This window comes from Staurois parvus, unplaced genomic scaffold (genome assembly GCF_062004578.1).
Source record: "Staurois parvus isolate SC_StPar_1 unplaced genomic scaffold, SC_StPar_1.0 ptg000131l, whole genome shotgun sequence".
NCBI classification, from domain to species: Eukaryota; Metazoa; Chordata; class Amphibia; order Anura; family Ranidae; genus Staurois; species Staurois parvus.
In genome coordinates, this window is record NW_028317927.1 from 8466986 (window position 1) to 8481988 (window position 15003).

At 40.2% G+C, this 15003-nt stretch overlaps 1 protein-coding gene across 1 annotated transcript in view; it reads left to right on the forward strand.

The window, feature by feature from the left end:
- The window catches only part of EIF2A (eukaryotic translation initiation factor 2A), a 73861-nt gene that overhangs the window by 45215 nt on the left and 13643 nt on the right, over positions 1 to 15003 (forward strand). Inside the window, exon 12 of the mRNA XM_089672592.1 lies at positions 5653 to 5769. Within this exon, the coding sequence (XP_089528718.1) occupies positions 5653 to 5769 (117 nt within the window). The remainder of the gene's footprint in view (positions 1 to 5652; positions 5770 to 15003) is intronic.

The window sequence follows — 15003 nt, forward strand, 5'->3', positions numbered from 1 at the left end:
TGCTCCAATTAGCACTCAAGGGGCAGAGTGGAGAGCGGTTAATGAGTCACCACTCTCTGCTCTGATCCAAGTGATTAGCGGTCATGTAATAACTCAGTTCTCAGTCTTAGAGCTGATGTGGTATGTTGCAGCATTGAAGTGAGTACGAAGTTTTTTTTGTTTTTTTGCATTGATAAGAAGGAGAAGGTGAGAGATGGAAATCCAAAATCAGATCATCTCTCCTTGCTAATGGGATTTATTGGTGCCACACCCCTTGATTAAGATTCTGAAGATAACATCCCTAACTAAAAAAACGAATGGGGTTTTAGAGGCACCATACCACAAAAATACAATCACAAACTGTATAGTAAATCCAACTTTATTAATAAAATTAAACCCACTGTTGTGGTAATGAAAAATAGAATGTATAATACATTATTTTAAAAAATGCTTGTAAGATTGGTAACTGGCACAGTAGATACACATTGGTACAAAAATAAGGCTTCAAATAGCCTGAATATTATAATTGGCATAATTGGTACAAGAGAATGCTTTACTGTTCTCCATAACTGGCATAGTTATTGCAAGCAGATACTTGGCTTTTGTTCTCCAACGCGTTTCGCGGGACATAGCCTGCTTCTTCAAGGAAAAAAAAAGAGTATAAAAACTCTGAAACTATACATAATGAATCAAAAATTGAAATAAAACATATAATATATCTAACACGCCCCATTAGCATTTACTCAAAATGACATCAAAGACTTCTCAGGAGTCTACTCCCCACACTAGTTATATGTAAAGACCCTATAAACTGGGAACTACAATACATAATGTGTACTGTATCCCTGGTGGGACCTTAAATTCACTATTACCAATTTTGCTACAATTTATTCTACTCTTCTCAACAAAAAGAGAGAAAGGAAAGACATACTAAATAGATCCATAAATAAATTACTAATTGGATGCATACCAAGTCAGGCAGAGTGCTTTTGTAGTTGGTCAGGGGGCTCCCAATAATAAAAGTTCCTCTGGCAAGAGGAAAAACGATCCCTATACAGCGGTAATGATGCTCCTAAACCGCTCTGGAAACACAGTAGAAACATTGCTGCCAATCCAGCCCAACAACGCAGCCAAAGAGGTACAATCTCCATTGTAAATGCCTTAAATAGCGGACTAAACCACCAAAATATCGGCGATCCCACCCTACGGCGCATGCGCAACGCCATTATCGATGTAAATACATAACGTCATGACGTCTGGTGTCACCAGCCAGCGTGTCATGATGCCAAACGTCACATGATTGCGGCTATTTTTAAGAAGTCATTGTGTGAAGACATCGGAGATTAAAGCATCAACTCAGTTAACACCGGGATACACCAGAGAGAAAATAGATAAACCGCCAGGCCAAAACGCACACATGAACCAGTCCTACATCCACATATACTTCAAAAGGCGCATTATTATATGGATATATGCTCATGATTCCAGACACCTTCCTCGAAGTCAAAATTAATCATCATCAAACCTAAACAATACATTATTAAAATAACCACAACCATATACATTGTGCATAGATATTACACATTCAAAATCATAATACATCAAAAATAATACAATACAAAAGAATTTTTTTCCAAAGAGTGCATACAAAAAAATAAATATATATATATATATATAAATAATACATTACAAAGAAGTATATACATAAGTTATATGAACAATACTCAAGATATAAAGGAAAAAAGAAAAATTACAATATTAATACATAAGGTGGCTGAATATCAGGGCAAAAAGGGTTTGAAACTTAATGAGTCATTCAAGCCCGGAGGCTGCGTCGCCACAAATTATGTATCCATCTTGCCTCTTTTTGGAGGATACGGTGGTTCAAATGTACTCTTTCAAGAGTAAAACACATTGTGGATTTTTAGAATGATACCAAGTCCCATGTCTACTAACGGGGGATGAAATGTCTCCCGTTTGGATGGCTGAAACATGATCATCGATTCTTTACCAAAACTTGCGTTTGGTTTTGCCAATATAGAAGCTACCACAACTACATGTCATCATATAAACAACACCTTCCATTTGGCAGTTGAAGTAGTGTCGTGCTTCATGCATCTCACCATTTGGCAGAATGTTTTCTGCCTTGCAAGATGTGCTGGCAGTATGCACAACCACCACAAATAAAGGTTCCCCTGTGGCGGCATGGGTCCATCCTTCCTGATCTATTGAAATGACTATGTACCAAAGTATCTGTGATTTGATCTATTCCTACAATGCATAATCTTGGCTTTATCCCTCACACATGTAGCCACAACTGGATCAGCTTTTAATAAATACCAGTAATTGTTTACAATGTGGTGGATTTGTTGCTGTTGTTTATTATAACGCATAATTAATCTAGTAGTTGTTACTGTATTAGGGCTATATTGTGGGGTCTGAAAAATCCGATCTGTATGAGACTGTTGGTTTACTTGACAATATGCTTTTTTCAACATTTTATTTGAATATCCATGGGCTAATAATCTGATTCTTAATGAATCTGCCTCTCGTTTAAAATCTGCTTGATTAGAACAATTTTGTTTAAAACATAACTACTGGCTATATGGTATAGTTGCATGGGTGACCACTGTTGGCCCTTAGAATAGTATTGCAGCTGTGGCCTTACGATATAGAGTAGATCCTAAGGTGTAATCCTCCCTTATAAAAATCTTGTTTACTAATTCATTGGTCTTTAATTGTCTGCTATTTATGCAAATTATTATGTTTTATGTCATCTATTCATATACTGCGCTTGTGTACTCAGTTTATTTCTTGGTCTATACTTCAGTGTATCAGAAAACATTGAATTCAGTCTGGTCCCTGCTTCTTTCTTGTAGAAAACTGTTAACAATATCCAGGCCCTTACTGTGTGGTATACTACTATATAGAGCCTCCACATCCAGGATCACTAATATGTATTGGCGGGGAGCTGCACGTTTTCAATTATTTGTAACAAATTAATTGTGTCCTTGGTGTATGATGGTAAACTAATGACATGTGGTCTCAAATGCATGTCCATCAAGGTACTTGCATTTTCCGTGAGACCCCACATCCAGACATAATGGGGTTTATTTACTAAAGCTGGAGAGTCCAAAATCAGACTCCCTTCAGCATAGAAACCAATCCGCTTCCAGGTTTCATTGCCAAAGCTTCATTGAACAAGCTGAGGTTAGAAGCTGATTGGTTTCTATGCAGAAGGGAGTCTGATGTTGGACTCTCCAGCTTTAGTAAATAAACCCCAATGGGTCTACCTGGGGATTTATTTAAGTTTTTATGCACTTTTGGAAGAGCATACAAGGTCGAGAAGTGTGACCATTCAGTGTTCAAAAATTCCCAAGTACTCTTGGGAATTATATTATCTTGCAAGGCATCATTAATGATCTTATAATAGGTTAATTTAGAATTGTTACTTGATGTTGGGAGACCTTTTTATACCATTTTGTATTTTTTAGAATCTGCTGGCACATGACACTATATTGATCACAAGACATTATTACAACATTACCTTCCTTATCTGAGGATTTGATCGCAATTCCCTTCTTTTTCTTAATTTTTCCAAAGCTAACTCATGGGATTTGGTCAGGATTTGTCCAGATGTACCCGAAGTAGGCAGGGCAATGATTTATTTTGCCGTTTGCTGCACAGAAGCAAAGATGTTGCCATTGAGGGTTAATGAAGGAAAGGGTTTACCTTCCAACATGACAATGACCCAAAGCACACAGCAATAGTGACCACACAGTTGTTGGAGAAAAAGGTGAATGTCCTTGCATGGCCTAGTAAGGCTACAAAGCAACTAAATGTGATTGTTAAAGGGGGGTGATTCTTTTCTATACCCACTGTATAGTCAATACAAATCATACGTGGGAGACATTCAGGCTTATTTAGTAACTTCCCAGAGCAGCCAATTAGTTTTTACCTCACCAGGAGAAAAAGTCTGATTAGTTTACTTGACTACTGTAAATAAGCCCAGTGGTCTTTACATGTACTCAATTTATGGGATTATTATTCAACTGTAGGTCATAACAGAATGGCACTATCATAAAACAAAAAATGGCAACAAGTAAACAAATGACCCCTATTTAGAATTCTGCATACCCTTAATTCTTAATACTGTGTATTCTCCCTTTAGCATCTTTGAGAGCCTGCAGTCTTTTGTAATTGTTGTATATGAGGCACAGAATTCTTGCAGGTAGTAAAGGTGCCCATTCATCTTGGGAAATGCCTCGAGGTCATGCAAAGTCTGCGGTCGTCTTTCATGTACCACATATTTTGACATTTTCTCTGAATGGCTTGATGAAACAAAGGTCAGGAGACTGTGACTGCCACTCCAGAACCTTCACCTTTTTCTGCTGTAACCACTGGAGGGTCACTTTGGCCCACACACACCCCAAAACATCAGCGAGCCACCACCATGATACACGGTGGGGATGGTCTTCTTGTCGCTATAGACCTTGTTGACCCTTCGCTAAACATAGCACGTATGGTTCTGACTGTAAAGCTCTCTTTTGCTATTTTGCTCTCGTCATTCTAAATTAGTGTGCCAGAAGCTGAGAGGCATGTCAAAGTGTTAGGGCATATTGTTACCGGGGTTTCTTTGTGGCACTGGTGAAGTAAAGACTTCTTTCTGGCAAGTTGACCATGTAGCTTATTTTGTTCAAGTATCATGTTGTGCTTCTTGAAACAACTACATTGTCTTTTTCCAGAGCAGCCTGTATTTCTTCTGAAGAACACATGTGGGTTTTTCTTTGTATCCTGAACAATTCTTCTTTCAGTTTTGGTGCAATCTTTCTTGGTCTACCTGACCTTGGCTTGGCATCAAGTTATCCCTGAATTTTCTGCTTCTTAATAGGTGATTGAACAGTACTAACTGGCATATTCAAGGCTTTGGATATTTTTATATCCTTTTTCATCTCTATAAGGTTCCATTACCTTGTTATGCAGGTCTTTTGACAGTTCTTTTCTACTCCCCATGGCTCAGTATCTAGCCTGCTCAGTGCATTCACACGAGAACAAACTCATTGACTATTTATATACAGACACCAACTGCAATTTAAAAAGTCACAGATGTGGCAAATTAACCTTTAATTGCCATTTTAACCTGTGTGTGTTGCCTTGTTTTTCGGTACCAAGGCCAAACAAGCCAGGGTGTGTAAACATTTGATCATGGCCATTTGGGTGATTTCTATTGTTATGATTTAAAAAGGAGCCAGAGACCTATGTGATGATAAATGGCTTCATATGATCACTATCCATAAACAAAAGGCTGTTTTTTGGCATGATCAGTCATATTTTCAATATTAGTGCCAAAATTTCATGATTTCTGCCAGGCTATGCACATTTTCAAGTGCAACTCTAATGATATTACTAGGCTTTGAGCCTCTGCTGTAATGTTTTGTGGCAGTGGTTGCATTTACTTACATCTTCAGTTGGTAGAATTACTTTTTATAATGTAATGTAAATATCTAAAGTTGTTTGAAAATGTGTGTTGTGAACCCTATTTAACACATGAGGCACTAAGGAGTATATCAGAGACTGTCCTACATTGTTTTAAATCATAATTAACTAGAAGATCATTCAAATGGGCACTAGAATGTACATTAATTAGTGGTATTGTGTTTTTACTTTTTTTAGGATGCCAAAACAGATGAACCTCCTGAGCAAGTTTTGCAGAGCAATCAGAATATCGCTCTAGCCACTTTGACAACAGGAGACCCTGAAACTGACAAAAAGATCAAGAATCTAAAAAAGGTGTGGTTGTATGTCCAAAGGAATTTTAAATGTCTGCTTTTCTTGAAATACGTGTTTGTAAGCAAGGTGTTGCCAATGTCCTTTCATATGTTAAATGCATTAGCAATATTTCCATGGTGACTGCACATTATTCACGTTATAAAATTTACTACTTAAAAGATTTGTATGACTCACAAAAATTTGCTGTTACCCATGCATAGGACTTTATTTCAGTGTCATGCCCCAGAGGCCATGTGTGTTGCTGTTCTGTTGTGATCAACACCAGGTAGCTGTGGATGCCTTGGAAAAAGTGAATCAGTACTTTCACTCCAGCAGCTGTGAATTTGCACTGTATGGCCTGTGTATTTTCCCATACTCACTGTTCTTATGTTCTTCTTAGGCAAACTTCTGTAATAAGCATTCACTTTTTCTATAGATTGAAGAGAAGCCAGTAGAGTTTGCCTTATGGTAACTCTTAATCTGGATTCAAACTTGAGCCATTTGTAGCTTGAAGCGCGAAGCTCACAAACGCTTGAGGAGCAAAAGTCAATTCTCAGTGGAGATGTTTGACGTCTCCGCTCCAAGTCGCCTGAAGCCAAACACCTGAAACTCAAACAAGTTCTGAAGCTTTTTTAGTTGCTGAATTTGGGCAGAATTTCGCATTTTCAGTTCCATAGAAATGAATGGAAACATGGGCTTTGCGCACTTTTCAACGTTTTTACGCAAATTTCTGCTCAAATAAAATAGATGTTTAAAAAGAAATAGTAATAATATAATAATAAATGTAAAATAAGTAAAATAAATACAAAAATAAATTTAAATAATCAGAAATAAATAAAATAAACAAATATGTAATAATAAATAAAACAAAATAACCTTAACCTCATAACCTTTAAAAAATATATCTTTTATTAATAATGATAATTATTTATGTTGTGTTAGGGTGTTTTATCATTTTTATTTTTTAAAGGGTTGGGGTAAGGTTGTGGGTTAGTTATTATTTATTATTACATATTATTAATTTATTGTATTTATTTTTTATTTATTTACATTTATGTATTCATTTATTATTAGTAGTATCATTATTAACACCCCAACAAAAAAAGTAAATAATAAGATCATACATATTAACCCCATTCTACCTTACTCTAGCAAAAAGAAAATTAAAATAAATGAATAATAATAAAACAAAATAAATGAAAGTGGATGGAAAAGCTAAAGAAGGTGAAAAACATAGCTACAAATGATGTAAAATATTATATTTTTTTCTAATGGCTAATAAAACGTCAAAGCTCAGGAATGCCTGAACAACGCTGTATAAAAACTCTCAAAAATCGCTCATAGATGCTTTGCTCAAATGTGAATCCAACCTTAGGGGTTGTTTACACAAGTGGCACTCGCTACCATCCCTTTGAAAAGCGGTGAATTGCTTTCTTGAGGGCAGCATAGTATTGTTTGCAAGACAGTATTGCTGCCACTTGAATTTTGTGTTGTAATATCATGCCACAACCAAGCATTTGGTTAGCAGTTGCAGCACAGCCTCATGCAATGGAATGGGATGCATTTGGTGGTGATCCTGCTTAAAGCAAGCCTCTTTTATATTCATACATTTATCTTTTAAGCTGCTGTCACATTTGAAATTGGCACAGCTGTGTGAGGAACCGCACTAGGATCTGTGAATAAACTACCGGTTCTATCCCCCACCACCACAGCAGACAGACTTTTAGCTCTCGATAGACTAGAGGTGTTTAAATCCATCAAACACTGAATTTAGAAAATCTACACCCTTATTTTATGGAGTTTTTATGTGATATTGACGATGGTCACATAAAAAGACCTATTTATTTAGTCATTGCAAATAACATGCCATACAAAGTACCCTTCATAAGGCAACAGAGACTGTTCAAGGGAACCTCCTGTGGTGCTCTGGTGAAGCACTCCATCTTTATGCTCTTCATATAATTTCTTCAATTTTTTTAATGGAGAGAGGATATTCCATTCACTTTTTTCATAAAAGGAGATAACAAACAGATCGGTGCACAAAAGAACTTCATATACATGTAATATCAGGTGAATGAGCTACAGGACAGATTTTTCAGAAATATCAAAGTGCCTTCCATTTTAGTCACAACAGTGTCCAGTTATACTACTGTAAGAAGTGCTGTTTTGCATTCAGCCATTCCTCTTTCTTACCATATCATCAAGTAAAAATCTCAGACTTGTTTTGGTTAAATGTTATTTTAGTTATGTGCATGTGAAAGATCTGCCTAATGAAAATGGTCATATTGTTTGGTAAAACAGTATTAAACCCAAAAGCAAACATTGTATTACAGCTCATCAATTATTAGATGTGCTGGCTGCAGTAGTTTTCTTTTTTAGGTGTTCTTTCACCTGGTAATCCAGCCAGTAATTATGTTGTTTTTCAACAGAAAAGTTATCCTGCAGAAGTAGCAGTTAGAGGGTTGAGAGAAAGCATTAACCATGGACAGAGGTGCTTACAATGATTAGCCTTTATTTATGTAGAACCTTTATCTCAAAAGGGGGGAAAAAAAGTTTCTGTAAATGCTTATAAAGTATTAGGCCTCGTGCACACACAGCTCTGCTCCTAGCAAGAGAAAAGCAGCTTTAAAAAAGCTCCTAAACCAATGTTTTTCAAATGCATCTAGCGTGTTTTACATTCGTCCTGGCCATTGAAATGAATGAAGGCTCAAGCGCTAAATGCACTTAGCATTAAAGCACATTTAGGCATTTTGTGCTTACACATGTTTAGGTGTGGCGGGCAATTTTTTTTCCCCTAATGCTTCTTTCCTGAATGCCATTTTTGGTTCAGATTTCTGCCCCTAAAAGCTCCTGCCTTTAAACGCCTGTAAACGTCTATGTGTGCATGAACACATAGGCTAACAGAGGGGTGTTTAGTTGCAGAAAAAAAAAATCAAACACATTGAAATGGATCTTTTTTAGCTGCAGTGTGCGTGTGGCCTTAGCTGGAGTTTGATTTCAATTTGTTAGTGTATTTAAACCTGCTATTGCATCTAACACTCCCCTCCTCCCAGACATTGTTACTGTCAAAAGGTGTCTCTTTGCACATTCATCCAGAGTATAACAATGGAGGTGTGCTACTGGCCTAATCACCAGGTAAAAACAGAGGGGAAAAGGCCTAAATAAAGAAAACTAATGCAGCCAACACATCCGATTAAGCTAATGGTAAGCTGCAGTATTTAACATTTTTGGTTCTAGGTTTAATACTGCTTTAATGTTTTGAAAACCTTGTTTCTGTGTATAGTCTATGCTAAAAGTGAGAGGAGCTATATTTACATGTGTTTCAAAGGAATCCTGTGCTGGGAGATATACAGTGCTCAGCATAAATGAGTACACCCCTTTTGAAAAGTAAGATTTTAATTACCGGTAATATATCAATGAATACAAAAACAATTTCCAAAATTTTGATAATTAGTTTTATAGAACATTTGTTTAGCTCATTACATGAAAGTAATAATATAACTTAGATTGCAGAATCTTCAGTTTTACTCAAATTAGTTGATGCAAAATTGAATACACCCCACAACAAAAACTACTACATCTGGTATTTTGTATGACTTGCACGATTTGTGAGGACAGTACCAAATCTAGGTATGGAATGAACAAGTTGGCAACATATTGCAACATCTATCTTTTTCCATTCTTCAAGAACTACCTCTTTTAGAACCTGGATGCTAGATGGAGAGTCATGCTTAAACTTGTATCTTCAGAATTCCCCATAGGTGTTTGATTGGGTTCAGATCAGGAGACATACTTGGCCACCGAATCACTTTCACCCTGTTCTTCTTCAGCAATGCAACAGTGGCCTTAAATGTGCATTTAGAAAAATCTGTTTTATTGCGTTTTAACAGAGAACACATACAACAAAAGAGAAAATAAAGACAGCGCCAACACAGGAGCAGAGCATTGGCCCAACACAAAAACCAGCTAAAACTAAACCCCTGGGGAGGGGGGTTGAGTCACAGGACATGCAAGGCTTAAACGAACACAGTTAAATTCAGAGACAATGAAGGGACCTTTTACAAACAAGGAAGACACAGCAAGTAAATACAAACACTTCTAAGCCTTCTTATCATCTACCATGGTGGCGGTGGATGAGTTCTCTAACCAGCAGGACCAAATTTTGTGAAATTTATGGGGGCACCCTCTATTAGCATAGGTGGTTTGATATAGAGGCAGGTTGGAATTTACTAAATGCTTCCAGAAATTTGTCGTAGGAGACTTGCTTCCAGCACAATGTAATTGCCTTGCGTGCATAAAAAACATGGTATTAAGGAGGATACGCTTAGCTGATGCGGGAGCGGAGGATTCCCCCAGCTCCAACAGGCAATATTTTGGGTCAAGGGGTGCTGTAGTTTGTGCTGTACCTCCTAGGTACAATAGTTTGTAGCACCCCCTGCCAAAAATGCACAATAGCAGGACAGGACCAAAATATGTAGAATACTTCCCCAGTTTGATGTGAACAACGCCAACAGGTTGAAGGGAGTGAGGGGTTCATTCTGTGCAGCTGGTGTGGAGTAAAATAGGCCCAGTGCAAAATTTTAAATTGTATCTTAATTTATCTCTAGCAGAGAATAGGTGAGAAAAGGGAGAGTCTCGAACCTCAGATATCCACCCTCCATTTCTGTTGTAGAGATGTTAACCGTGGGCTAGCCGCCACTAGGAGGTATCTGTAGAGCTCTGATGTGGGTTTCTCCAAATTTGGCACTCAAAGATTACCTCCAACTCTGAGTATGAGAGAGAGATTTGATGTCCTGGAAATTGGCTTCTGAAGGCATAAGAAACCTGAAGGCATCTGTAGTAATAATGCGGGGATAGATTAAATTTAGATTGGAGAATTGGGAATGGGAGTAAATCATTATGTCCAATTATATGTTCCAATATTTTTATTTTGTATTTAGCCCAGGCCTTGGGGTCTGGAATTGTAACAAAGTGGGAAAGGGATTCAGCCAAAGTGGAGTATGCTGGATAAGGTATTGGAGGGGAGAGATTCAAATCAAAGCCCAGCTCTCCAGGCCCAAAAAGTGGTACACATGGATGGAGTGAGGTTATGAGGCGATTTTAATCCTCTGAACACTAGGGACTAGAGGGCATCCATGGATTGCAAAATTGCTGCTTCCAGGACAACGGAGGTATCGGTCAAGTCTGGCTGTAGCCACCAGTGTGCAGTCACTAGTTCGGCAGCATGGAAGTATTTGAAACAGTCCTGCATTGCCAGTCCACCTCTCTCTTTTGGTCTGGTGAAGATACTGAGTTTGTATCTGTTTAGTCCCCCAACCAAGAGAGAGGAACAATCGGTTTAGTTTAAGCAAGAATGACTTGGAGAGCCACTGTGGGGAATTTTGAAAAATATATGTAACTTTAAGGAGGATTTTCATTTTTAGAAGGTTAACAAAGCCAATTAGAGAAAGGGGCAGGTTGTTCCATGCTTTCAGTTTTTACTTTGCCTCGGACAGTACTGGATGAAGATTAAATTCTATATAATCAGAAGCCTTTTTGGAGATTACAATACTGAGATAAGTGAATTTATCCACCCATTGCAAAGGAGGATAAGGGGAGGAGGGGGAGGCTGGTGCCCCCTCATCCACCAGAAATAACAGTGACTTATGCCAGTTAACCCTCAGACCCGTGAATCTGGAGAATGAGTTCATAATATGGAGGGCTCCCTGGAGGGAATGCCCGGCATCATTTAGAAACAATAGTAAATCATCTGCATAAAAGCCACCCTCTTCTCCAGCCATCCCACCCGGAGGCCAACAATCTTTGGAGAAACTCGAAGGGCTTCAGATATAGGATCCATCGCAATGATGAAGAGGGCCAGGGAGAGAAGGCAACCCTGCCTGGTACCTCGTTGTAGTTGGAAGGAGGTATAGAGAAGGCTGCCCATCCGTATTTTAGCCAGAGGATTCAAGTATAGAATCCGTAGCCATTCTATAAACTGTAATGGGAAACCCACCTGTCGTAACATCACCCATAGATAAGCCCATTCCACCGTATCAAAAGCTTTCTCTATATCTAATGTGGCTATAGTCCTGGAACTCACATTTAGGTGTGAAGTATGTATATTAGAAAACAAAAACAAACGGCGGATATTAATATCTGTGGATCTGCCAGGCACAAAGCCTATAAGAGACTTGATCATCTTATTTAGTCTAGCAGATAGGAGTTTGGTGAGTATTTTAAGGCCACTGTTGAGAAAGGCTATGGGCTTGTATGAAGCACAAATTTGGGGTCCTTGCCTGATTTATGCAGCAATACTATATGTGCCTCCTGCATAGAAGGAGGTAAGGAGCCTATGAGCAGGCACTCCTTATAGAAAGATGAAAGTATAAGGGCTAAAAGCTCCGCATGAGTCTTGCAGAAGTCCATGGGCAGGCCGTATAGGCCCGGAGGCTTGCCACTAGGAAAGGAACCTACAGGCATAGAAACTTGCTGTGGGGTATCTGAAACCAACAGAGCACGGTCAGAGTCAGAGAGCCAACCTAGGGCCAAGGGATCTAACAAGGTGGTTATGCCAGAGGGGCTAAAATCAGGTGGTAAAGAGGAGGCATGCCACTAGGAAAGGAACCTACAGCCATAGAAACTTGCTGTGGGGTATCTGAAACCAACAGAGCACGGTCAGAGTCGGAGAGCCAACCTAGGGCCAAGGGATCTAACAAGGTGGTTATGCCAGAGGGCTAAAATCAGGTGGTAAAGAGGAGGCATAAAGGGAGGTGTAGTCATTTTTAAATTCATCTAAAAATAGCTTCCTGGGAGGACACCACCACTCCATCCGCAGTATAGATTTCATGAATGATCGTGATAGGTCTATCGTGCTGAGCCATCATTGCCAATAGCCTACTATTTTTATCCTCTTATTCTAAAAATTCCTGCCCGTGAGCATATATATCCAGTCTAGTGATTTCAGACATATGTAAATTCAAATCTTGGTGAGCCGAGGAAATGGAGTCATCGTTGTCTGCAGAGCAGCGGAGGAGTGTTCGCTATTTTCACAGAGCTAGTCACCCCTCCTCCCCAGCATCCCCTCACACTGCTGCCACCAGGAGTCTGTCCCCTACTGAGGCGGCATCCTGCCCCCTGGCCAAGTGACAGCAAGCTGCCCTCCTGCTGTGCCTGCATGTGGATTCGCCATATGCAGGCTCCCCTCCTCTCGCCCCCCGCCCTGTCTCCACGGGCATGGCGCGATTCCGCACTCTGTGCTCACCAGAGACAAAGGCCATGCTCCCTGTGCAGGGCCGGCGTCGAGGGGGGTGGGGCCCATTGCCATGGTAACACGACCTCAAGTCTCCGGTTACCACGGCAACGAGAACGAGCCTGGCTCCACATAGAATGCTGGAGCGGGCCCCCTGGTCCTGTGTGTTAAGTTGCTCCCCCCTGCCTGCTGCTGTGCAAGGTCTGTGCTGCAGCCAGACCCCACGGAAGTTCCCCCCCCCACCAGCCTTCTTCACGAGACTGCAAGCCTGCACCCTGCATCCAGTGATTAGATTAACCCTGATATCTGCCCTGTGTGGACTTAACCCTCTGTGCCCTGCTCCCTGCATCCAGTGATTGGATTAACTACGCATTGCCCTGATCTCTGCCCTGCATGAACTTTACCCTCTGTGCCCTGCTCCCTGCATCCAGTGATTGGATTAACCATGCGCTGCTCGACTCTGTGCCTGTGGACTTAACCCTCTGTGCCCTGATCTGCATCCAGTGATTGGATTAACCCCGTGGTGCCCAGATCTCTGCCCTGCGTGGACTTAACCTGATTCTGCCCGAAACACTTGCCCGTGGATGCCGAATTCTGCAGTACCTGTTCTGTTGAACCCTGTGGACTAACCCTGTGTTGTTATGTGGATTAGCTGTTCGATCACCTGTAACCCCGCAAATCTCCAAAATAAAGGCCCACACGTCGTGTTCCGTGTGATCTGTCTCTGTGTGCTCTCTCTCTGCGCTCCTAGTTCGTTACAGGTATTAGTATCTGACACTTTGGACTGCAAGTCTGATGTGAGAGCGGAGTGATCCGACTTACTGGCAGAGATGACAGCTATATATAGCTCTCTACTATGAGCCTTAGAGACTTCCCAAACCGCAGCAGAAGAAGCTGACCCAGCATTGAATACCCAGTAGTCTCGTAGGCCAGAAGAAATTCGGTCCTGGGAGACTGTATGGTGAATGAACTTGGGATGAAGCATCCGGAAGGAGCCTTTACAGGGCTGCTGTGCACAGAGCGTCAATTAAAGGGGACTATGGTGTGATAATCCCGCAGGGAGATAACAAGCATCCTGTAAATTTACTCAGGAGAGCAGGACTGACAAATTCTAGATCAATACATGAGGCGGTTTTATAGGTCGAAGAAAAACAAGAGTACATTAAGGTCCTGGAGTGGCCTAGCCAGTCTCCAGACCTTAATCCGATTGAAAATCTGTAGAGGGAGCTGAAAGTTCGAGTTGTCAAACATCAGCCACCACACCATAAAGACTTGGAGAGGATCTGCCAAGAGGAGTGGGCCAAAATCCGTCCTGAGATGTGTGCAAACCTGGCCAACTACAGGAAACGTCTGCCCTCTGTGATTGCCAACAAGGGATTTGCCACCAAGTACTAAGTCATGTTTTGTGAAGGAGATCAAATACTTATTTCCCTCAGGAACATGCAAATTAGTGCATCATTTGTTTGATATGCATTTCTGTTGAATTTTTTGTTGCTATTCTGTGTCTCAGTGTTACAATACACATACCATTCGATTTTTAGACTGATCATTTCTTTGTGAGTGGGCAAACATTCAAAATTAGCATTAAATACTTATTTCCTTCACTGTATAAGGGAGCCATATGACTAGGCAGTGGCAAGTAGGTGTTAATTATAATATGTTTCTGACTCCATAGTAGCTCCACCAGCATGACATACTTCCCGTTAGGGTCAATAGCAACCTCTTCAACAACACATGGAACTGATTTACTTATCAAGATAGATACCCTGCGGGCGTATGTTGAATATTTGGCGCGAAATGCTGTCTGCACCCATGGTTTTTTCAGAGCCATAATTTTGCTCCACAGAAGGTGGGTTTCTTGCAGTAGGACTATGTGGGTTATGCAATTTAAGGTATTGTAACAATAGAGAGCGTTTGTATTTGGAGTTTAGACCCCTGATGTTCCAGGAGAGAATAGAGAGGCAATCTTTGCCTGTAGATGTCATATTGTCGTGTCACGGTGGATGTAGCCACCTGAATGCCAG